The sequence below is a fragment of the Pan paniscus genome, chromosome 12, assembly GCF_029289425.2.
Source record: "Pan paniscus chromosome 12, NHGRI_mPanPan1-v2.0_pri, whole genome shotgun sequence".
Lineage (NCBI taxonomy): Eukaryota > Metazoa > Chordata > Mammalia > Primates > Hominidae > Pan > Pan paniscus.
This window is the reverse complement of record NC_073261.2, coordinates 52,121,412-52,144,181: the sequence shown is the minus strand read 5'-3', so window position 1 is coordinate 52,144,181 and position 22,770 is coordinate 52,121,412. Positions and strand designations below refer to the sequence as shown.

At 49.0% G+C, this 22,770-nt stretch overlaps 1 protein-coding gene across 1 annotated transcript in view; it reads right to left on the bottom strand.

The window, feature by feature from the left end:
* Nucleotides 1-22,770, bottom strand: part of SLC4A5 (solute carrier family 4 member 5) — a 119,429-nt gene that overhangs the window by 27,001 nt on the left and 69,658 nt on the right. The window contains exons 5-15 of the mRNA XM_055107783.1: nt 22,208-22,368; nt 21,249-21,401; nt 19,249-19,344; nt 16,699-16,754; nt 12,880-13,037; nt 11,727-11,814; nt 10,082-10,236; nt 9,286-9,495; nt 7,447-7,621; nt 5,458-5,591; nt 4,137-4,408 (exon numbers count right to left, since the gene is read on the bottom strand). Of these exons, the coding sequence (XP_054963758.1) occupies nt 4,137-4,408; nt 5,458-5,591; nt 7,447-7,621; nt 9,286-9,495; nt 10,082-10,236; nt 11,727-11,814; nt 12,880-13,037; nt 16,699-16,754; nt 19,249-19,344; nt 21,249-21,401; nt 22,208-22,368 (1,658 nt within the window). The remainder of the gene's footprint in view (nt 1-4,136; nt 4,409-5,457; nt 5,592-7,446; nt 7,622-9,285; nt 9,496-10,081; nt 10,237-11,726; nt 11,815-12,879; nt 13,038-16,698; nt 16,755-19,248; nt 19,345-21,248; nt 21,402-22,207; nt 22,369-22,770) is intronic.

Genomic DNA, 22,770 nt, shown 5'->3' with positions numbered 1-22,770 from the left:
ATGACGGTCTACAGGGAGAGTTTCAAGGAACCACTGTTGCCCATCTCTCCTTTCCATGTGGACCCTTCTGCTCCCCCGTTCTGCAGTCTGTCCTTCCTTTGCTCCTCATTCACAGGGCCAGGCTCCCCTGGGATGTGGCCACCCATAGGAAATTAGGCTTTGGAGGCCTGCTGCCCTCTCTCTTCTTCCTGAACTGCAAGGGTGGAGGCAAAGGCCAGGCCCACCTCACCATCCTCCTCTAGTGAAGGCAGACCAAGCAGTCCCTCTGCAGCACGTCTGGGGAGAGAGGGAGCGGGCCCGCCAGCCAGCTTGCCGGCAATATGTCTGAAATGCAGTGTAAGCCTGATGTGGCTCCTGCTGGCTGACCACAGTTGGTTAGAAACCCAGAAAGAAGAAGAGGTGTATCTTGGGGCCTCTCCCAACCTCCAACAAGCTGTCCACAGGGCTGATGTGGCCACAGGGCCCTGCTATGTTGCTCACTCCCAGGCCTGCTGACGCTGGGTGGCTAAGGAATTCCATCTTGACCCAGGGCAGAATATTCCTAGAAGCTCTACAAACCCAGAGGTTTGTTAGGATTGTCCTGAGGAAGGCTTCATTTATTAGAAATTGGGGTTCTATTGCCTTTCCTCACATCAGTGACCAAAAGAACATGATGTGCAATTAATGATGGAGACAGAGAAGCCGGGCAGGAAGGCTGGCTCAGGGCTTCTCATTCAAATGCTAGAGAACTCCTGGCTGACGCTTGAGCCTGGGGAGTTCAGATGTCTTTTTCACTACCCAATGTCTTCAGACCACCTTTGATGTCTTCTGCTTATGCTTATCAATTCTTTTATATCGAGAACTCTGTAGGGTTTATCTGAAAGCCACTTGAGATGAATATGAAAGAAATATAACATGGAAAATTTCAGAAAGGGTCCAAGTATCAAACATTTTAAAATTCCAGTGTTTACAAAGTGGTACTCACTTGGGATTGAAAGCAGCCAAATCAGTGTGTGCAGCATTCATAAATAGAATACAAATCAGTTACAATGGAAGCAAAAGCAAATTGAAAGAGAGTGCCCCCAAACAAGCTTTTATGATGAAGAGTGACAAAGAGTGAGAGTATACTATAGTAAGACTGGGCTTCGCAGTAAAACTAGGAATATGGGCCCATTACTAAGTAGGTGGCCCATGGACTGGCAAAGAAACCCTCCACAGTTCGTCCCCCTCATCCCAGTCTCCTAAATGTGTAGAATTTTCCTTTCCATGTTATCTTAATCAAAACTAACTTGTCCTGGTTCTAGTTCCTTTACTTTCTGTGAAGAAACTGAAATTTTAATCTTACTGGGGTTTAGTGGTCAATAACGGCCCATTATTACTAACAGTTCAATAGAGCAATGGTTCTCAAACTTGAGAGTGCATCAGAATCAATTGGAAGATTCAATATACATCTGGTTGGACCCTACTCCAGAGTTCTTTCGCTTGTTTGTTCGTTCGTTCCTTCCTTCCTTCCTTCCCTTGCTCCCTCCCTCCTTCCTTCCCTCCCTCCTTCCCTTTCTTTTCTTTCTCTCCTTCCTTTTCTTTCTCTTTCTTTCTTCTCCTTTCTCTCTCCCTTCCTTCTTTTCTTTTCTCTTTCTTTCTTTTTTCTTTCTTTCCTCCTCTTCTCTTCTCTCTTCTTCTTCTTCTTCCTCCTCCTCCTCCTCCTTGCTCTCGCTCTCCTTTTCTTTCTTTCTTAGAAATAGAGACAGGGTCTGGCTATGTTATCCAGGCTGGTCTCAAACTCCTGGGCTCAAGTGAAATTCCTGTCTCAGCCTTCTGACTAGCTGGGACTACAGGTGTGCACCACTGTGCCCAGCCAGAGTTTCCGATTCAGCAGGTCTGGGGTAGGAGGCTAAGAATTTGTATTTCTAACAAGTTCCCTGATGCTGCTGGTCCAGGGACCACATTTTGAGAACCATGACAATAGCATGACCCCAAAGAATGAGGTGACATCAGGCACCTGGGCAAAGCCAGAGGGGAAGCTATTTGGGAACAGGTGGCTTCATTATGTCCCTCATAATGCACCTTATATGATCCTATGGCCCTTGTTCCTAGAGCACCCCGGGTTTGTTTTTTCCTGTGTATAGATGATTCTCAGAATGGCCAAAGTGGCCAGGCATGGTGGCTCACGCCTGAATTCCCAGCACTTTGGGAGGCCAAGGCAGGCAGATCACGAGGTCAAGAGATCGAAACCATCCTGGCCAAAATGGTGAAACCCTGTCTGTACTAAAAATACAAAAATTAGCTGGGTGTGGTGGTGCACACTTGTAATCCCAGCTACTTGGGAGGCTGAGGCAGGAGAATCGCTTGAACCCAGGAGGCAGAGGTTGCAGTGAGCCGAGATCGCGCCATTGCACTCCAGCCTGGGTGACAGAGTCAGACTCTGTCTCAAAAAAATAAATAAAATAAAAATAAACAGAATTTGGATTTTTTCTAAAAGAGATCAAGGATGTGTGCTTCTAGAAGCTATGTTTGTGTAAAATTTACGTCAATGCAACACTGAATCTACAGTCTAGAAGATACAAGCACGTAGGAGGGCCCTGATGGGGCTTCCCCACAGAGGCAGGATTTGCTCCAGGGCAGAATGAAAAGGGCCTGCCTGCAGGTAGGATCCCCTCTGGGCAAGCAACATGCCTTGGCTCAGAACAAAGGGTAGCATCACCTGTCATTAGATTTTAGTGGAATAACTCAAAATTAATGACAGAAAAAAAGAAAGAAAAAATAAGTCTGGACTTCTTTACAAAATCAGTGCAGTCACAGAGAGAAGGGGTTATAATCAAAACTGAACTCTCTGAAGGCAGGACATCTTTATCTTCCACAAGGCCTAAAGTAGGGCATACAATAATTGTGCAGCAAATATTTTCGATTGACTTATGATTGATTTTTTTTTACCCGTAGTAATGTATTAAGGGGCTGAACAACCCACTATCCACTTATTTCCTTCAACTCAATTGGGGTATAGATTTGGAAACCCCACAGGAGTCCCAGGAGACCACCAGGGCCTGCATTGAGACCCCTCTTTTACAGCCAGGGAAACTGAGGCTTGGCATGACCTTGGGTGGTCTCTGGACCTCAGTTTGCTCTCTGTGAGTCCAGCCTTGGTGCTTGGAGATGTGTGCATAGACCTCCTGCTCCTGCTCTGCAGCACCCTGGGCACTCTGGGCACATCCCACTGAAAGCTCTTAGGGGCATGATCATGACTATGAAGGAGGCTCAGATGCTATGGGAAGCCCTAATTTACAGATGACAGGTGTTTTGGCCAGAAAGTAACTCCACAGGAGTGGCACTGGGTGTTACCAGGTTGACCCCATCTGTACAGGGATCCTTTTTACAATATCCTTGGCAGATGGACATCCAGAGAGTGTCCAAGTAACTTGCTACCAACCAAGGGGGCCGAGAACTCCCATGGTGGTTAACGCCCACCACTGTAGGTTCTTTCCTAAATTCAGCCAGCATCTGGCTTCCTGGAGCTTCTGCTCCCTGTTCCTCATTCAGCTCTACATCCTGTGGTTTCAGAGGGTGAACACAGCTCCTTTGTGACATGACAGTCCTTCTCTCATAACTCTCATATTCATAAGAGGCTGAATAAGCCCCGGTTCTCCAACTGTTCTCAGATGGCATGGATGACAGAGCCTCCACTCTGGACATGTTTCCATCTGTGTGGATGTCCATCCCTCAGGTGTGGTCTCACCTTACACGGTATGTGGCCACACGGGCAGCTCTGTCTTGGGGAGAGCTCATCGTATCATGACTTGATGTAGCTGGGCGGGACTTCAGGCACCATCAGTTCTATCTCTGGCCTGCAGCAGGAACCCCTGAGTGGCACTCCTGATAGGTGTGGCCTCCACATTACCCTACACTGAGGCAAAGCATGCCTTACTCCTTCCTAGGATATCCCTGTGCCCTCCTGATGACAACCCTGTGACTCTTATTAGAGCTACTGTCCCCTTGGTTTCCTTCCAAACACTGGGTTCAAGACCCTGTATTTGCTCCCTTGGAACTGTAAGCCCTTGGCTGAATGGCCCCTCCCCAGCAGTAGGAGTAGAGAGCTGTGGTGAAGGATCAGGGGGCCGGTGGGGTAGGTGAGGGCCCATGGCATGTCTGGGGTTACCGGTCACCTGTGTCAGGGGCGACACACTCGCACTTGTAGGTAGTGATGAAGTTTGGCTTGAAGTCCATATTGATAGGGTAGTACTTGAAGGCACCGATCATCTTCTTGATGGCATCATAGATGAAGATGAAGCTGATAAGGGTGGAGAAGCCCTCCTCGGTGAAGCGGGTGATATATTTGATGATAAAGCTGGCATCTGTGGCCACTAGGATAAGGCACTGGACAGCTGAGTGTAGGCCAATCCAGAGGCGGAACTCCATGTAGTCCAGGCCATTGCCTCTGGAAGGCAGAGGGGAGGTGAGGGGCCTCCAGCCCAGGGCTCCTGGCTGTGCTTGACTCCTCAGACTCATCCTTAAGTGGCTTATCTGTCCTCCTGTGGCACTGATGCCCTCCCAGGGACTGTGAAAGACTGGGGACAGGGACAATTCTTGGGCACAGTTGTCTGATCTTTGAGATTTCATGGGGGTCCAGTGTTCATCTTTATAAGAATTTTTTTTTTTTTTTTTTTGAGAAAGAGTCTCTCTCTGTCACCCAGTCTGGAGTGCAATGGCGTGATCTTGGCTCACTGCAACCTCTGCCTCCCTGGTTCAAGTGATTCTCCTGCTTCAGCCTCCTAAGTAGCTGGGATTACAGGCGCCCACCGCCACGCCTGGCTGATTTTTGTATTTTTAGTAGAGACGGGGTTTTACCATGTTGGCCAGGCTGGTCTCAAATTCCTGACCTCAGGTGATCCGCCCGCCCCAGCCTCCCAAAGTGCTGGGATTGCAGGTGTGAGCCACCACGCCCGGCCAAAAAAAAATTTTTTTTAAAGATCTTATGGAGGAGGCAGGAAGGTGCCAAGACATCTCAGTGCTCACAGTTGGTAACAGACACCAGAGTGAGTGAAAAACAGGGAATTTTGGAAGAACAGGGTTGGAGCAGCCCTTGGAAATGGTCTGGTCCAAACCCTCATGTTGTAGAGGAGGCAACTGAGCCTGGAGTAGTGATGGGAGCTGCCTGGGTCGGGGTGTAACCTTCTGACCTTCAGCCCAAGACTTCATACACTATACTGCCTATCAAGTCACCATTGCTCACAAACTGAGTGGTGTGAATTTTCTCCTCTTGTCGTGGCTGGTCCCTATGGGCTGTGCCAATATGCACTAAGATGTCTTAAAGGCAGGTAGCTGGCAGGAGTCAGGAGGGGCCACCTGGTAGCCCTTCCCATAGTTAAAGATGGCTTTGGCACCACCGCACCACCACCTACCCTTTGGGCCTATTCCCCTGCCCTAGCCCTAGCATACTGCCCCAAGTACGAGAGCAGGCACTGGGGGCCACCAAGGGACACCTACTTGCTGAAGTCGAAGAGGAGCTTCTCAAAGATGAGGATGGGCCCCGTGCTGCTGAGAATGATGAGAGGCTGTCCCGAGAAGAGGCAGAACAAGGAGCCAGCCATGGCAGTGCCCAGGAAGCTCTCCATCACTCCCTGGGGGCACAAGGAATGTGTGGTTCAGCATAGGAAGGAGAAGCGGTCTCTACACACAGGCTGCAGCCCAGCGATCTCTCCACGGGCCCAGGCCACAGTGTTTATCCTTCGTTCTGGGCCCTTTCCTCCCTAAATCCTGTTCTCCATCTCCTACACCCTCCACAACTTGCCACCACGGCCATTGTCACTCTGTTTAATTCCATCTAGATAAAGGTACCATGTGACTTCCTTCTGGCACCCAGGGCCTAGAAAACAGTGGATGTGCTTTTCTCTGTGTCCATTCTACTCCCAGAGGACAGCCCATTTATCCATCTGATTATTCATTCATCTAAACATCTGTTTGGTGCTTTTAGAGGTCAGATCATTCATTTATTCAAAGTCCGCTGAGTGTCTGCTGTGTACCAGGCATTGTGAAAGGTATTGAGAACCCATCACTGAACAAGATAACATATCTTCATTCTAGTGGGAGACACAGGTAAGTAACCAGGCAATTCCCATATAGCAGGGTTTCTCAACCTCGGCACAATGGACATTTTGGGCTAGATGATTCTTTGCTGTGGAGGGTCTGTCCTGTGTATTGTAGTGTGTTTAGTAGCATCCACAGCCTCTACACATTAGATACCAGTAGGAACCCTCCTCCCAGTTATAACAATGAAAACTGTCTCTAGATATTGTTAAATGTCTCCTGGGGTGAAAATTGTCCCTGGTTGAGAGCCACTGCCAAGAGGTGTGCTGGGATAGGTTTAGGGTGCCACAGGAGCACGCAGTAGAGGTAAAGATGTAGTCAGGAAGGCCTCCCTAGAAGTAGATAAGTGGAAGCTGAGATCCAAAAAATGAGCAGAGAATTGGCCAGGGGAATAGGGTTAAGTGGAGTGATAAGAAACAGTGTCCCAGGAAGAGGGAATAGTGTCTAAAAGGTCTGGAGCTGAAAAACAGCACGTACTTGAAGAACCAAAAGATCATCAGGATTGATGGAAAACAGAATGTAGAATGGTTGGGGAGGGTAGGAATGCTGAGAAAGAGAATGCTGGGAGATGAGGCGTGAGAGCCAGGTAGGGCCATGTGGTGAGGGCCACATGGGGCAGCTGGGACTTATGAGTCAAGGATAATGCTTAGTTTCTGGTGTAGACAGCTGGGTGAACCATGGTATCACCTGCTGTGCTGGGGAAGGGCAGGGAGCAGCACGTCAGGAGGGAAGATAAGGGACGCAATGTCAGCTGTGTGAATTGGGGGATCCTGAGGGGCAGCCATGGGGAATCCTGAGGGGCAGCCATGTGGACATGCCCAAAAGGCAGCTTGACAAATGGGTCTTCTCCTTGGTGTACTGAGCTTTCCAATGGCTCTACTTTGAAGGCCTCCATTGGAGAAGACCCTTGCCTAGGAGATTGGCAGGTGTCTGCTGAGCTGTTTTCCCCAGGGAGGCCTGAGTTGTTGTCATGGCAACAGCTTACCATCCTTCTAAAAATGTCTTAACTCCAAACTAAGAATTCAAGGTTAGTTTTTAAAAAGTGTGGGGAGAAGGCCACAATTAGCACTCCATTAATTGTGCTGATTAAATTCACTCCAGCATCAGTGGGAAAAGTACCAAATAACACAGCAGATGATTCCCCTTAACGGTTTGACCTATTTAAATAATCATTAAATTTGGTCTTTAGTAATGAGATTTAGCTTCAGATCTTTTAATATTGTCTTATTATATTATTATTACTTGAAGCGTAAAGGATTACAAATAGTGATGGCCTCAACCTGGATGGTAGATGAAACCTTGGTTTTGGGATTACAGGATGAAGCTTCCTGCTGCCACCAGGTGGCGGCAGATCTTACTTTTACACTCAGGGCCCCAGCTCGCACACACCTGATAATTGTCGGTGGCATCCCCCAGAAGCCCACCAAAGGTGATCGCGTTGGTGATACAGCCGAGGTAGATGAATAGGATGGCAGAGATGGACTGAATGTGGAAGCCATCATAGAAGTCACTTGGGAACCAGGGCAACTTCCTCTTGATATCCAGACACAGGCCACCGAAGAACCTGCTCAAGACAGGCCCAGGGGCTGCTTTCTCACCACTAACACCAGTGCAGGGGCAGGGCTATTTACAAGAACTTGCAGAGTCTGGGGCGAGGAAAGGAACTTGACCAGGGTGGATGGGGCAAAGATCTTTCCACCAGAACATTTAGGGCCAGGGATGAATTCCTGTAGGACTGAGTTTGTGGTTGGCACCACCCACATTGGGAAGGGTGGACATAGAGGGTTTTGGAGAGGGAAAGTCTGATGGGAGTATGTCCTGGGGTAGACCTAACATTCCATGGAGAATGGAAGTCCTGGGGTCCACAGATGGTGGTCCTCCTCACATCCCTAACCATCTGCAGGGTGCCTGCTCTTGGTGAACACAGGAGTGTCTAACTTTCGGTGACAGAAGCATCCCAGATTATAACAGATTCATTAAGAACAGATCCTAAACGTTATAACTGGTTGGTATTTGTTTGTTTTTTGATTTTGCTATCTGGAACAGCTGAGTGGGAGATTTTAGGTTTGGAGACATTGTTTACTGGGATTGCTATTCCCATAGCCCCTAATGCAGTCCTTAGCATGGAGCAGAGTTTCTCAACCTCAGTTCTGCTGATATTTTGGACTGGATACTCCTTTGCTGCAGGGGCTGTCCCATGCACTGCAGGATGTTTAGCAGCTACCTACTAGATGCGAGTAGCATCTCCCCTCTCCGGTTGTGACAAACAAAAATGTCTCTGGACATTGCCAAATTCCCTGGGCTTGAGGGTAGGGGGACTAAGGAGGGCCAAAGCTGCTTACAGTGAGAACCACTAGTATAAAGCCAAGGGCATATAAAACATGTCTTCATTCTCAAAGTCATGATTTATATGTAGATTTTCAAGGCCACATCCTTTCCTAAATCTAGATCAACCTGAATGACTCCAAGAGCTGGAAAAGAAACCCAGGCCAGGAGAACTTTCTCTTATTTTCTTTAAAAAAAAAAAAAAGTTTTTGAATAGGTAAATTAAGTTTTAAAAAAGGTACTGTTATTGAGTTGTGTCCCCCCAAAAGATATATTAAGGTCCTAACATCTATGTAACACCTATGCAAATGTAATCCAGTTTAGATTAAGTCATTATGGTGGGCCCTATTCCAACATGACTGGGGTCCATACACAAAGAGGAAAGTGCTCTGTGAAGACAGACACACAGGAGGCCATGTGGTAGAGAGGCAGAGCCGGGGGTGATGCGGCTGCCAGCCACGAACACCAAGGACTGCTGGCCACCACCAGAAGCCAGGAGGAGGCCAGGAAGGATTCCACCTGGAGCCTCAGGGAGCACGGTGGTCCTACCAACACCTGCTGTGGAACTCCTGGCCTCCAGAACTGCAGGAGAGTGACCTTCTGTGGTTTTAAGCCACCTAGTTTGTGGTACTTTGTTACAGCAGACCCAGGAAACAGGCACCAAAGGATATCTAAGAGAAAAGTTTGGGTTCCTCTCCTCTTGTATGGGTCTCAAATTCCCCTCTCCTGAGGCAACCCTTTTTGGGGATCCATGATGGGGTTCAAGGGCTCTGGGAGGGAAAGAAGGCAGGGGTGACCTCGAGTGGGCACTACAGACCATGGTTGGGAAAAGTCCCTAGAGGGCAGCTGAGAAGGGAGAAGTCTAAAGGACAGCAGGGTCACTGGGAGGCCTGGGGTGGGCACCTTCCTGTCCAGATAAGTTCCTCCCCGATTTCATGCATGGCTGGCATCTCTCCATCATCCCCGCTGCTTGTTCCGCCGGCCCCGCCACTGCCAGCCCCGCCGCCACTGCCACCACCACCTCCACCTCCATTGCCTCCTCCAGGAGCTCCGCCGCCTCCTCCCACAGAGCCATTCATCTGGCCCAGCTCTGCTAGGGAGAACACAGATTTCCTGGAAGAGAAGGGGGATGAAGGAGAGTGGGTCCCCCCAGAGCACCCCTCACCTCTCCAACCAAAATTATGAAATATCTTAAAAGACAGACAAAAATGCAGAAAGTTGTCTAACAATATCCACACGCAGGTCACCTAGATTTTACAAATGTTCACATTTAGCCATATTTGTTTCTGATATATCTTATTATTTTTAAACTTATTTTAAACATTATTTTGAGACAGGGTCAAACTCTGTTGCCCAGGCTGGAGTACAGTGGCATGATCACAGCTCACTGCAGCCTTGACCTCCTGGGCTCAATCAATCCTCCTGCCTCAGCCTCCAGAGTAGCAGGGACTATAGGTGCATGCCACCATGCCCAGTTAATTTGATTTTTGTTTTGTAGAGACAAGATCTCACTGTGTTGCCCAGGCTGGTTTCAAACTCCTGGGCTCAAGTGATCCACCTGCCTCAGCATCCCAAAGTGTTGAGATTACAGGCATGAGCCACTATGCTGAGCCCCAGATGTATTTTAAAGAGAAATAAAATGATACCGACAGAGTTGAAGCCTCCTTTTTCTCTCCCTACTGCCCATTCTCATACACACCTCTTGTCAGCAGAGGGCACCTTCTTGGGGGGCTCAATCCGGATATTTGGGTCCCATTCTCCAGGAGGAAGGACGATGACCTCATCCAGAAATTCATCAATTCCTGCGATCAGATCTTCCCGATTGCGGGCTTTGTAGGCCACGTCACTGAAGAGCTGGCGAGGAGAGAGGAGGGAGAAAAGAAAGATCGGGTCTGTTTCTGAAATGCCTGGGAGCATATCACATCTAGTTTTTAAAGGAATCCCTTTGAACCACATCTCCCACTGCCAACTCACTCTCAGTTTTTGGAATGAGACTATAGTACATTGGTAAAATATGGCACAATGGGACACAGCAGGCACTGGGGGAAGACAGCCTGTTTTGGATCTGAAGGCCAGGTCTCCATATTCTTGCTTGTAGGACTTCGGTTAAGTTACTTAACCTTTCTGTTTTCAGTTTTCCACACATCATACATATTAGAAAACCTTTGTAGAGCCCAGTCCAAGGAGCTCAGATATTTCACAACCATTTTTTACTTCCAGCCCTTCGCCCTTGGAGGCTCAGGCCGTGTTCTTCACACTGTCTCCAGAGTGTGCTTTCTGACTTACAGATTCGATGGGACTATGCTCACATTTAACCCTTTCCCATTTAGGCAAAAAAAAAAAGTGCAGCTCACTGCCAGCACTCATTTAATTTTACATAAACACACTCTTTGAGGCCGAAGCAAATCTGACTGATTTTCAATGTGAAAATGCAATATAAAAATTATTCTTAGAATTATTTCTAAAAAGAACTAACATTGGAATCATTGGAATGATCAGAATCATCTATTTTGGAAACACTGGATTCATCAAATGAATCTTAGGCCAAAAACTGTTCGAGAATGATGTTAGCATCACTCGTAGGAATGCTAGTTTTCTAGGATTTGATATTTTCAATGATTGAGAGTTAGTGTATTTTGTAAATGGAAATGCCACAACTAAAAACAGAATGCTTTAAGTAGAATGATGTCTTTTGTTTCCAAAGTCAACATACAAGAGCAACGCAAAAATAATAATAAAAGTGAGACATTTCGTGGGGAAAAGTTATCTCAGGGTAAAGCCTGCAGCCGCAAGCACCGCCAGTGAGTATTCTTGGCACAAACGGGAAAAGAGTTAAAGTCCTCTAGGCTCCCCATCACTCTGGGGACAGAGTGTGACTCAGCTCTGCTTACAGGCTCTGTGTAGTCTCTGGCTCACCTCTCCAGTGTTACCTCCTGCCCTTGAAGCTCTTACACTGAGCCTATATCAAACCACCTCCATCCAGCTTCTCTGAGCCTGATCCATTTCCTTTGTTTGGAATGCTTGCCTCACAGCCTGGTGCTGGGTCTACCTTCCTCCTGCTCCTCCTTAGCTTTAAAGCCCCCTCATCTGTGAAGCCCTCCTTGACCCCCTGGGCAGCTAGCACATGGTTAGTTTTATAATTATCAATCTGTCCCTCACACTTGATTGGTTCTCCTAAAGGACAATGACTATTCCCTGATTCTCATAATCTTTAGCATCCTATGTAGTGCCTGGTACACAGTAGGTGCTCAAATGTGCTGGCTGGATAAGTTAATGAATGAAGGTGGAGTGCTTGGTGCAGGAGCTGTAAAATTCAGGAGTACAAGCTTCTGGTTACCACTTACATCATCTACCATGAGGGTTGCAATGGCACGGCCAATTTCATTGTAGGATTTTGCTCTCCCAGAAGGTCCCAGTAGTATAAACAGAAATCTGCAAAGAAGATGGAGGAGGAGACAGAGAAGATTAAGGAAGAGGAGCATGAAAGTGAGAAGGAAAAATAGAAGTGAAGAGAATTCTTTGGCCCTGAACAGTATGCATTTTTTTTTTTTTTTTTGAGACAGGGTCTTGCTCCATCACCCAGGCTGGATGGAGTGCAGTGGTGCAATCTTGGCTCACTGCAACCTCCACCTCCTAGGCTCAAGTGATCCTCCCACCTCAGCCTCCTGAGTAGCTGGGACTACAGGCGTGTACCACCAAGCCCGGCTAATTTTTTGTATTTTCAGTAGATACAGGGTTTCACCATGCTGCCCAGGCTGGTCTCCAACTCCTGGGCTCGAGCAATTCACCCGCCTTGGCCTCCCAGAGTGCTGGGATTAGAGGAATAAGCCACTGCGCTGGGCCCATTCTTAACTTTTTTACTTCCCTCCATGGAACCCTATGTTTGCTTTGGAGGAACGTTTCCTCTTCCCCTCCCATGAGGCTCCCCCTTGAGCATCCTCACCTTTGTCTTGCTGCCCAAGCTTACCTGACAACTTCTCTCCCAGTTGTTGCCTCCTTCTCTTTTATTATTTATTATTTTTATTTTTTTTCTGAGACGCAGTCTTGCTCTGTTGCCCAGGCTGGGGTGCAATAGCACGATCTCGGCTCACTGCAACCTCTGCCTCCCGGGTTCAAGTGATTCTCCTGCCTCAGCCTCCCGAGTAGCTGGGATTACAGGCGCGTACCACCACACCTGGCTAATTTTTTTGTATTTTCAGTAGAGACGGGGTTTCACCTTGTTGGCCAGGCTGGTCTCGAACTCCTGACCTCATGATCTGCTCACCTTGGCATCCCAAAGTGCTGGGATTACAGGCGTGAGCCACTGCACCTGGCCTCTTTTGTTATTATTTTTAATAAACTCTAAAACTCTTCCCTAGTCAGAAGATTTCCCTTCCCAGCAGCCTCCACGTTTAGAGGTGCCTTTGAGAGCACTAACAGTCAACAGCACTGCTTGCTGACTGCACTGCTGACTGGCTCCCTGAGAGTGGCGTGGGGACAGGTTTCAATGGCTCTCACCTGGTGGGGACAGGCACCTCGGTCACTCCTCCCAGCATGGCCGACTGGATGAGGCGCACGAACGCGATGAATGGCTGGTCTAGGAAGTCCACCTCGCCCACGAGCACGTTGGACGCTTCTGAGTCCTTGGGGATCTTCTTCATGAATTTGTTTTTCCGCTGGACAGGGAGGGGAAACGAGATAGCCAAGGAGACTCCCACCTGCTCTCACTCCCTCACTCCCCTTCAGACTTTTTTGAGGCCTAACTTGAAAAAAATTCTCCCAATGTTGCCAAGAGACTGAAAGAATAAATAAGTACTCCTCCGATTCTGCAGATGGGGAGACTGAATGTAGGTTAACCCCAGGCACCATTAAGCCTTGTAGATGGGAAGGAACTGGCAACGACTTTCCTTGACTAAGACATTCCTTGACAGATGAAAACGGCTCCACTGAGATGTGGGTTGAGGGGTCAGAGAAGAGCCCCGGGGTTGCCGGACATCAGGCCTGGATGGCCTCCTTCAGGCTGAGCAGATGGGAGTCTCAGTGCTTCTACCTCAGCCACCCAGACCTCCCCTCTCCACCTTCACTTTTGGTAGCTGTGGGGAGGAGGAGGCCTGTTCTGATGGTCAGAGTAAACAGGCCTTATTTTCCCTTTGCCACCAGCTTCCTGGCTCACAGGAATTCCTGGACCAGTCTCCAAGTCTGTGGGAGACTTCCATGCCCCCACATTACCCCCAGGGGACCTCCCAGGAAATTCATCACTTCTGGAATTTTCCAGCAGATACTATCAAGGTGGCCTCTCTCCAGTCTCTCTGGCTAGTGTCACTTCATGGGAGGAAGGTCACACAGGCAGAGCCAGTGGGGTCTGATGTGAGAGGTATTGGAGACAAGCCCTCCACCCAAATGTATTCCCACTCTCTGCGTTTATAACTTCCTGAGTCCTCTTTTATGCTGAAGATACCCCAGGGATGGTTACTTTCAAGCTCTTCTTAGTCCTTAACGTCTAAGAATGAATTCCTTTTTCAGATTGCTTTCCCTCTGGGCAGCAAGGGCATGGACAGACAAGAGACAGAGATAATTTTGTCGGAAGACGGAGGGGAGCAGTTGGGGTAGCGGCAGGGCTGGGTGCAGTCCACGGTCGCTGACACAGTGGGAAAGAGCCTGGGAGTAGAGGACAGCTCTGAAGAGAGCGCCTGTGAACATCACAATTTTCCTACCAATCCCCCTTCTACTGCAGTCTTTCCCGCGGGCACAGGCCTGTTTCTCACAGCCTCAGTGAAGACACAGGTTCCTTGTGCCTCTTCCTGTCCCTGTGGAGGGGTCAGCTATGGGCATGGATATGGTCAACAGGTCCTGCCATTTTGTCCCCACAGCTGTTTCCCAATTCGACTCATGTGGGGGCATCACACACACCGGGCTGGGTGGCCTACCAGCACGAGGAGGGGCTCGTGAGCAATGGCACTACCCTTATAATCGTTTAAATCCAATCAGACAAAAAAAAATAACCCTCCACAACCACCTGGGCAACCATCAGCAGCCCCAAGGATCCTAACATAGTGAGAAAAAGCAGGAATTGACAGGAACACCGGAGTCCCCAAGACTCAAAAAGTCCCTTTGTCTCAGGCATGGTCAGCTGATTACTAAGCAGCGTTCTTCAGGGTGGAGGGCTGGGTGTAACAGGGCAGCCACCGTCTCCGAGCATCAGGCAGGGAGGGGGTCCAGGGAAGGGGAGGAGATACGGGCTGGGCAGGAGCACCCTGGAGAAAGAGGCTTTGGAAGCAGCAATGCTTCAGCGTGTCCCAACAAACCCACTTGTTTTTGTTGTTGTTTTGATTTGTTTTGAGACAAGAGTCTCACTCTGTCATAAAGGCTGGAGTGCAGTGGCACCATCTTGGCTCACTGCAACCTCCTCCTCCTGGGTTCAAGCAGTTCTCGTGCCTGTCTGGCACATGCCTGGGACTACAGGCATGTGCCACCACGCCCGGCTAATTCTTGTATTTTTGATCGAGATAGGGTTTCTCCATGTTGGCCAGGCTGGTCTCAAACTCCTGGCCTCGAGTGATCCATCAGCCTCAGCCTCCCAAACTGCTGGAATTACAGGTATGCGCCACCACACCTGGCCATCCAACCAACCCACTTGTAATACAGAAGATAAGAGAAATTGAACCAGGGAGTTGGTCCTTCCTTACACGTTGTGACATGTTTGGTAAGAAGGCCAGGGTTGTGGCATCCCAGAAATGGGAGCATGCTAGTGTTCCAACCAACCCTGGCTTGCCCAAAGCCTGGATGTGGGCTTGTATAACCAGGGCCCTGCTGACTCTACTTCCTGAACCCTTGGGGACTCCAATCTGGCTCTGCACTGCAGAGTCACTGCAGCACAATGATGCTGTCTGAATCTACTCTCTGTTCACTGGGAATCTGCCAGCTGAGGGCAGGCATGGAGTTTAGCTTTGCACAAACCAATGATGAAGAAAGAGCCTGCAGAGCAAATGCCTCTGGGCTTGCACCTGAAGAGCGCCCAATAGCAGAGACCACTGATGCTGCAAATACCGAGAAGCAGCATCAAGTATCAGCAAGGAGAACTAGATGCTGGCACTAGGTGATGGGTTCCAATCCCCAAATCAAGAAAGCACTGTCTGGTGAAAGGGACAGCTAGTGTTATTATTACCACTCACACATTCATTAAAACAGGTTATAAAAAACTTTTACTAGGTAATGCTTTCTTATCACAGTTGCACTGTCTGTATGCATGAGTAAAAGTGGTTTTCCTCTCCAAATAATGTTCCAGAATACTGACTAGTTCCTAAATTACTTCCAAATTAAGGGCTCTAGAGTTAGACTGCCTAGGTCAAATCAAAGTTCTGTCTTTCAGCTGTATAGACTTGAGTGTGTTATTTAACTGCTGTAAGCCTCAGTGTTCTCTCATGAGTAAAATGGGAATGAAAATAGTACCTTTGTGATTCACAGAAAATGCCTGGCACAGTGTAGTGCATGTGGTGTGGGCCTTAAATATTGATTGATTTTATTACTGTTGTTATTAATTTATTTGTGCCCGGGACACTGACATGAGGGGCTGACTTTGTTTTTGCCTTCCACCAAACTTAGGGGTGGCTGGAAGGCCTGGGGGTCACCCAAGCTCCTGAAGGCTCCTTGCCAAGTCTCAGGTTTCCTTTGTCATCTTTCTTCCTACTCCTGGGGAGATAGACAAGGGGACCATGGGGCCTCCTGTCCTTGAGGTATGCAGGAGTTGGAATTAAGGGGGCCTCCTCTGGGCTTCCCCAAGGGGCACAGTCACAGGATTCTGGGGCTGTGGGCCTTAGAACTGGACCCAATTTGTTTGCAGAATTCTGATCTCATCAAGAGGGTTTCAGCCCAGCTCATGGGAGACCACAGGAAGAAGATGCACTATTGGACAGTCTAATTAATTAACTACCACTGTTCTCGCCACAGGGAGATTCTTTTCTGTCTCTCTGCCAGCCCCAATCCCTATCCCATCTTTAAAGGTGCTTGTGGATCACAGGATAGATGAAGCCATGTGTGCTGGTCTTCTCTCTCCAACAAATCCCAAGCTCAAGGACAGCTGGCGCCTCATTTAATCATGTTCTCTGTCCCACACCCCCAGGGCCTGACACAGAGCCAGCATCTGGGACTCCGTCATTCCCCGACTAGTGGCCTTGGCAAAGTCCCCCAGGCAGCCCAGAGTCCCCACTGGGGATCTTCCTGGAACTCCCACTCCTTCGTAGGAGTGGAATTCTGCCCATAGGGGATCCTTGCTCCTGAAACCAAAGACTTTTTCCTGCCCTGGCCCTCCATTGCAGCTAAGTGCAGGGGTTTTACTACCTGGTCTGTGTTTGGGGTGAGAGAAATGTCATTCATGCTTCTGCTCTGGGCATGACCTAGGAGAAAAGGAAAAGAAGATCCATCAGGGGAAGCCAGGCTCTTGTAGGTCCCTTTCCTATGGGCCCTACTCATGTACCTCTCCCATGTTCATAACCAAAGCAAACTCCCTCCCCCTTAATCCTGCAGTCCCCTTAAACTAGCATCCTCTCACTTTCCTTCGGTTCAATGGCTGCTTTCCTGAAAGAGGTGTTAAGACTCCAGTTTCCACTGTTTCCTTCTCCCTCCTCAATCTACCACACTCTAGTCTCTACTCCTCCACCCCAACGTCTTGGATGTCACCTGGCTGTCTACTCTGGGTGTGGCTCTGCACCAGACCCGGATAGGAGGAGGGACACAGACGCATTATTAGGTGAGGTTCCATGTGTCACTTAGCTTGGAATTTGCTGGAGGGGGAGCAGTTTCACCTCTGTCCTCCATGACCGGTGAGAGTCTTCAAACATGGGCTGGGGATTTAGGCTGGCAGAGGGAAGGAAGTTGGGCTTCCCATGAGAACAGTGATAGCCAATTATTTGAACTGCCCAGTAGTTCCTTCCTCTGTTAAGAGAGAGAAAGCCAGCTCTCCTCTCCCACTAGCCCAATCTGGTGGACACCCTCAGACCTATCGTGTCTCGGCTATTGGCCTGTGCCACTCCTGGTGTCCAGAATGCTGCTCCTCTTGGCTCTCCTCCTCTCATTTCTGTCCCAGGATCCTCTCCTGCTTGGACATCCCAGGGCCTTGTCTTTGCTCTCATCCCCTCCAGGTGCCTCAGCCTCTCCGCTGGTCAATCGCTCCCACTCCTGTTGTTTCCAACACCCATTTGGGCTGAGGATGCCCAGGATGGATCTTTAGTCTGACTCCTCTTCTGAGCTGCAGACTCCTTGGAGCAGTCCCCTCTGGCACCTCAAATGCAACTCTTTACCTGCCCCTAAATCACTTTCCTCATGGACACATTCCACTCAATGACCCTCCCTCCCATCCACCAGCCCTTTAGACAGAAATCTAGGAGCAGCCTTGGGCCCTCCCTCTTCCTCACCTCCTACTTCCCACCAGTCCTTCAATTCCACCTCTGTCCCTTCCTCTCCATTCTGGAATGCAGGCTCAGTCTCTGCCTTCCAATGTTGCCCCTTCTAGATTATTCCTACTCAGACAGAAATCCGATCACAGCATGCTCCTGCTTCAAGCTTCCCAGGGGTTCCCATTATCTTCAGAATAAAACCCGGGTTCTTTTGCTGGGTGCACAAGGCCCTCTTTGATTTGACCCTCTCTTCCCTTTAACTCCTGCACTTCCTGTGAACTGGACCAATGTTTTTATTTTCGTAGCTCCAGCTCCTTCTCTTCCATCCCCCAACCTCCTATTTGTTTCGTTTGTTTAGAACCCCCTCTTCCTCCTCCTTGCTCCTGGAAAACTTCTATTTATGCTCCAAGACTCAGTCAGTGTCTCCTCCTCTCTGATCCTTCCCCTGTGCGCTGTGTTCTGCATGCTGGGCCACCTCATGGCGGGTGCCCACCTTGAATATGACCTGGTTCACACAAAGCTGCAATCATCCATTCGTGCCTCTTGTCCCAGTGGTTCCCAGCCCTAAGCAGTGTCAGTAGGGAGGTGACCTCATATACAATGATAACTGAGTGGAAGGTCTTCCCAAAGCCACTCTGTACCCACTGAACACTGCCACTGGGCATCCCTATGTGGCATAACAAGGCTGGGGAGACTAAGAGGACTTGGGTCATCAGGACAGAGAGAGAAGACTGCAGCAAATGCCTGCTGTGCCCAAGGCCATGGGCAGGGGCTGCATTGCCCCCAAGTCACTCCTTGGGCCTGGACAGGGGTACAGCACTGGGCTGAACTTGTTAACATCTTGGCATTTTAGTAAAAGTACCTGAAGGAAAATAGTCCTTCACTGCTTTTTCTTTTTCACTTCACTTTCTAAGTTCGCTCCTTTCTTTCCCCCAGCTCGCCTGTCTGTGTATCCCTGATGAGGTGCATGTAAAACCTGTCTGTCACCTCTCACCTCAAACCCACACCCCGCCCCCTACCAGCCATTCCCAGAAAAAAGGGGCCGTGACTCTGCCCACATTTCTTCTCCATGGTGGCATGAGACTGCCACCCAGTGATGGGAACACTGCCTGACTGAACTGAAGGAAAGGACCTTGCCTGTTTTTGATTCCATTTCCAGGAAAGCTTTTCACCAAAAAACAGGGTTAATGTCAGTTTGATGAAGATGAAGATACAGACTAAGATAAAAACACCTAGAATATGGGAGTGGGTATTGATTACACCAGGATGTGACTGACAGCCTCATTTTTCAGAGGAATGACTTGAATATTATGGCAGTAAATGAGGCCCTGAGAGCAGCCTGGGTTTAGAGTGAAAGTTAGGCTCCTCCTGATGCATGCCCTGAGAATTCTTGGCAGATCCTGGGCTTTGTCTCCCCCACCTATGGCAATGTGGCCATGTCACAGCTGCCACAGCCTGAATAAAGCTGCCACAGAGCGGCAGAGCACACACTCACACAGACGTCCGTAATTTGCACTCTGCCGCATCCGCAGGTCTTCCGTGGAGTGGTGTAGACTCGGGCCAGCACCAGGGCTCCGGGCAGGACTGCGATCTGGGAGGAGAATCAGAAGGGACTTGGCTTCGACAGCCTTGCTGGTGTAGCGAAGCCTCTTGGGTTAGTTCACTTTAACTAAATAAAACTGGGTGGCAAGACATGTCTCTTCCCCTTCTGGGAAGAAATTCTTTTTTTTTAAATTTAAGCAAGTCAATAGTCTGAACAAGATTACAGGCTGGGCACGATGGCTCACGCCTGTAATCCCAGCACTTTGGGAGGCTGAGGTGGGTGGATCACCTGAGGTCAGGAGTTTGAGACCAGCCTGGCCAACATGGTGAAACCCTGTATCTACTAAAATACAAAAAATAGCCAGGCATGGTGGTGGGCACCTGTAATCCCAGCTACTTGGGAGGCTGAGGCAGGAGAATCACTTGAATCCAGGAGGCAGAGTTTGCAGTGAGCTGAGATCGCGCCATTGCACTCCAGCCTGGGTGACAGAGTGAGACTCCGTCTCAAAAAAAAAAAAAAGAACAAGATGAGAGAGAATATCTGTACTGTTGAAAGTGAGAGAGATACACAGTTCATTAAATGGGCACAAGGTGTAGTAGACTGCTTGGGTTCATCCCTGATTCCACCACTTAATGGCTTTGTGACCTTAGGCAAGTTACTTAAACTCTCTGTGCCTCAGGCGTCTCATCTGTAAAATGGAGACAAGAACCGTACCTACATGCCACAGCATTTTTGTGAGGATGAAGTGAGTTAAAACAGGAAGAGCACTCAGAATAGTGCCCAGAACATAGTTACGTGCTGAGTATGTATCTGTTGCTATTATGGTATGTTAAACACTTCCCGTTGTTTGGGAGCGATTTTTTGAGACAAGGACTTGCTCTGTTGCCCAGGCTGGAGTGCAATGGCACGATCTCTGCTCACTGCAACCTCCGTCTCCTGGGTTCAAGCGATCCTCCCACCTCAGCCTCCTGATTAGCTGGGACTACAGGTGTGTGCCACCACGCTTGGCTAATTTTTTGTAAGGCGGGGTTTATGCCATGGGGTTTAAGCCATGAGGTTTATGTATTTCTTGTAGAGATGGGGTTTATGCCATGTCACCCAGGCTGGTCGCAAACTCCTGAGCTCAAGCAATCCACCCACCTTGGACTCTCAAAGTGCTGGGATTACAGGTGTGGGCCACCATGTCCGGCCCACTTCCCATTTTTAAGTAATTCATTTAAAGAGGTTCCTCAATGTTTTTAATGTAGCAACTTTGCTCTGGTTACTGTGTTTGTCTGACAGGCTCAGTAGGGCTAGTGTCCCTGGGCATCTAGGCTGGGATATTGATAGTGGAATGTTGGAGATTTGAGATGTGTACATGGAACAAGCCACTCTCTCTAAATGGCCCCAGGTCCTGCTAATCAGAGTGACATCAGCCACCAGATCTACAAGCCCTGGCACTCTTGAGATAAGCCCAGCCCCTTCTACCACCCTGATGTGTTCCATTTTCTGCTGAGGCTCTTGACCTCTCTAGGGGGTTTGATGTGAAACTTTTGGGTCCTTTCCTTAGCAAGCCATCTCTACCAGCATTTCCCAATGCTGTGTGACATAAGAATCTCTTGGGGTGCATTCTAACCTCTCTTTTTCTAGGCCATACCCCAGAACAATTGACTCCAACTCTCCAAGGTGGGGCCCAGGCATTAGGACACATCTCAAGCCCCAAAGTGATCTGCCACGTGCAGCCCTGGCTGGGAACCAACTCTCTCCCTAGAAATTGTTCTGCTCTGGTGGTGGGAACAACACGGGAGTGTGGCTGGGGTCCCCACAGGCCTGCCAGAGAAGGAGGCTGAGGGATCCCCAGAACATCAGAATTTCTCCAGAAACTCCCAGCCCCTAAGGTGGGCTCACCCGGGTACCAGGGCCTGATACTGGCCCTGCATGTCCCATGCCTACCAGCGTAAGGCCTGACTCACTTGTGGTGGAGACTGACTTCCCAATGTCAGCTAAGGAGCGGTGGATGGGCTTCTTGGTTTGGTGGCGGTGCCTCCTCAGGAGGACGTAACTGACCCTCTCCCGGAGCTCTGGCCGCAGGAGACCATCCTCAATCTGCTTCTCAATGACATCGTCTGTGTGGAAAACATACACATCTCATCCCTGTGGGACAGAACAGCTCCAGGGTATGGAAGTCTTCAGTTTCACCTGTTATTAGTGGGATTAAATGTGGCAGAGGGGGTGTGGAAGTACTCCTGGCTTTGCCACTAGCTGTGGAAAACTGGGCACATCACCAACTCTTGGCCTCCTCCTGTTCAAGGGCACGTGTGTGTGTGTGTGTGTGTGTGTGTGTGTGTCTCTGCTCTTTCTGTCAATGTTCTTATGAAAAGTGAAATAAACAGTACATATGAAACTGCCTCAGGAGGCACAAAAGTACTGTGTTCAATGGTTTTAGTCCTAAAGTGAACTCTTTTTAGAAAAGTATTTTGGGCAAAATACTTCTGGCAAAATCCAATGTGCCAGAACAAAACTCACAAAAATTTTTAGGGGTGTTAAGGCAAGCCAACTTCTCCCTTCGACACACCACTAAATGACAGCTAATTTCCTAAAGATGAATGATGACCCATTTTACCCTGAAAAGAAACAGGTTGTCATGGCAAGAGGTATCTCTGACTATGCAAGAGGCCCTCTCCCCTTTTACCACATTTCTGGATGGCATTTTGGAGGATGGTCTTTTCCTCTCTACTGGAGGTCTACATGGCACTGAAACTTGGAGTGACTATGATCCTGCCCTGGGAGCAACAGAGTCAAAGCTGGTCTCTGCAGAATCAGGTGTCAGAGACGGGCCGTCACACAGACTTGAGGGAAGGCATGAGGTCGGGGGAGCTGCCCTGGTTTGCAGGGACCACAGGAGAGATGCACACAGTGGCCCCTGCCTCACCTATGATCTGTGGTAAGGAGCCACTGTCCAAATCCAGCAGCACCGTCCCCGTCTGCAGGCAGGTACGGAGCTCGAAGAGGCTGTGCAGGGATAGTGTGGACACGTGGGGCTTGCTCCAGCGTTCGCCGCCTTCCTCTACCTTTTCTTCAAACTTTATCCACCTGGAAGGGTAAGGATGGGGCTCAGTGTGGCCAGGGCCCTCAGGAGGAGGCCTCACCTGGGTCTTCCCAAAAGAGGGGTGTCATGTGGGTTCATGCTGTGTATGTGGTTGTGGTGTTGGTCCTAGACTCACAGGCAGAGGATCTCTTGGGGATCCCCTCATTTGTCCCCCACTCCTCCTGATACTGTCATGTGAAGGAAAGTGGCATCCAGAGAAGTATACAGGGGCATGAGGGATCTTCTGGGAGTGATGGAAATGTTCTAAAATTTGATTATGGTGACAGTTGCACAATTCCATACATTTTCTAAAAATCATTTACCAGTACACTTACAATTAGAGAATTTTAAGTTATTCTAGAACAATAAAGCTGTTTTTTTAAAAAGCCTCAACTGGAACCTGATTA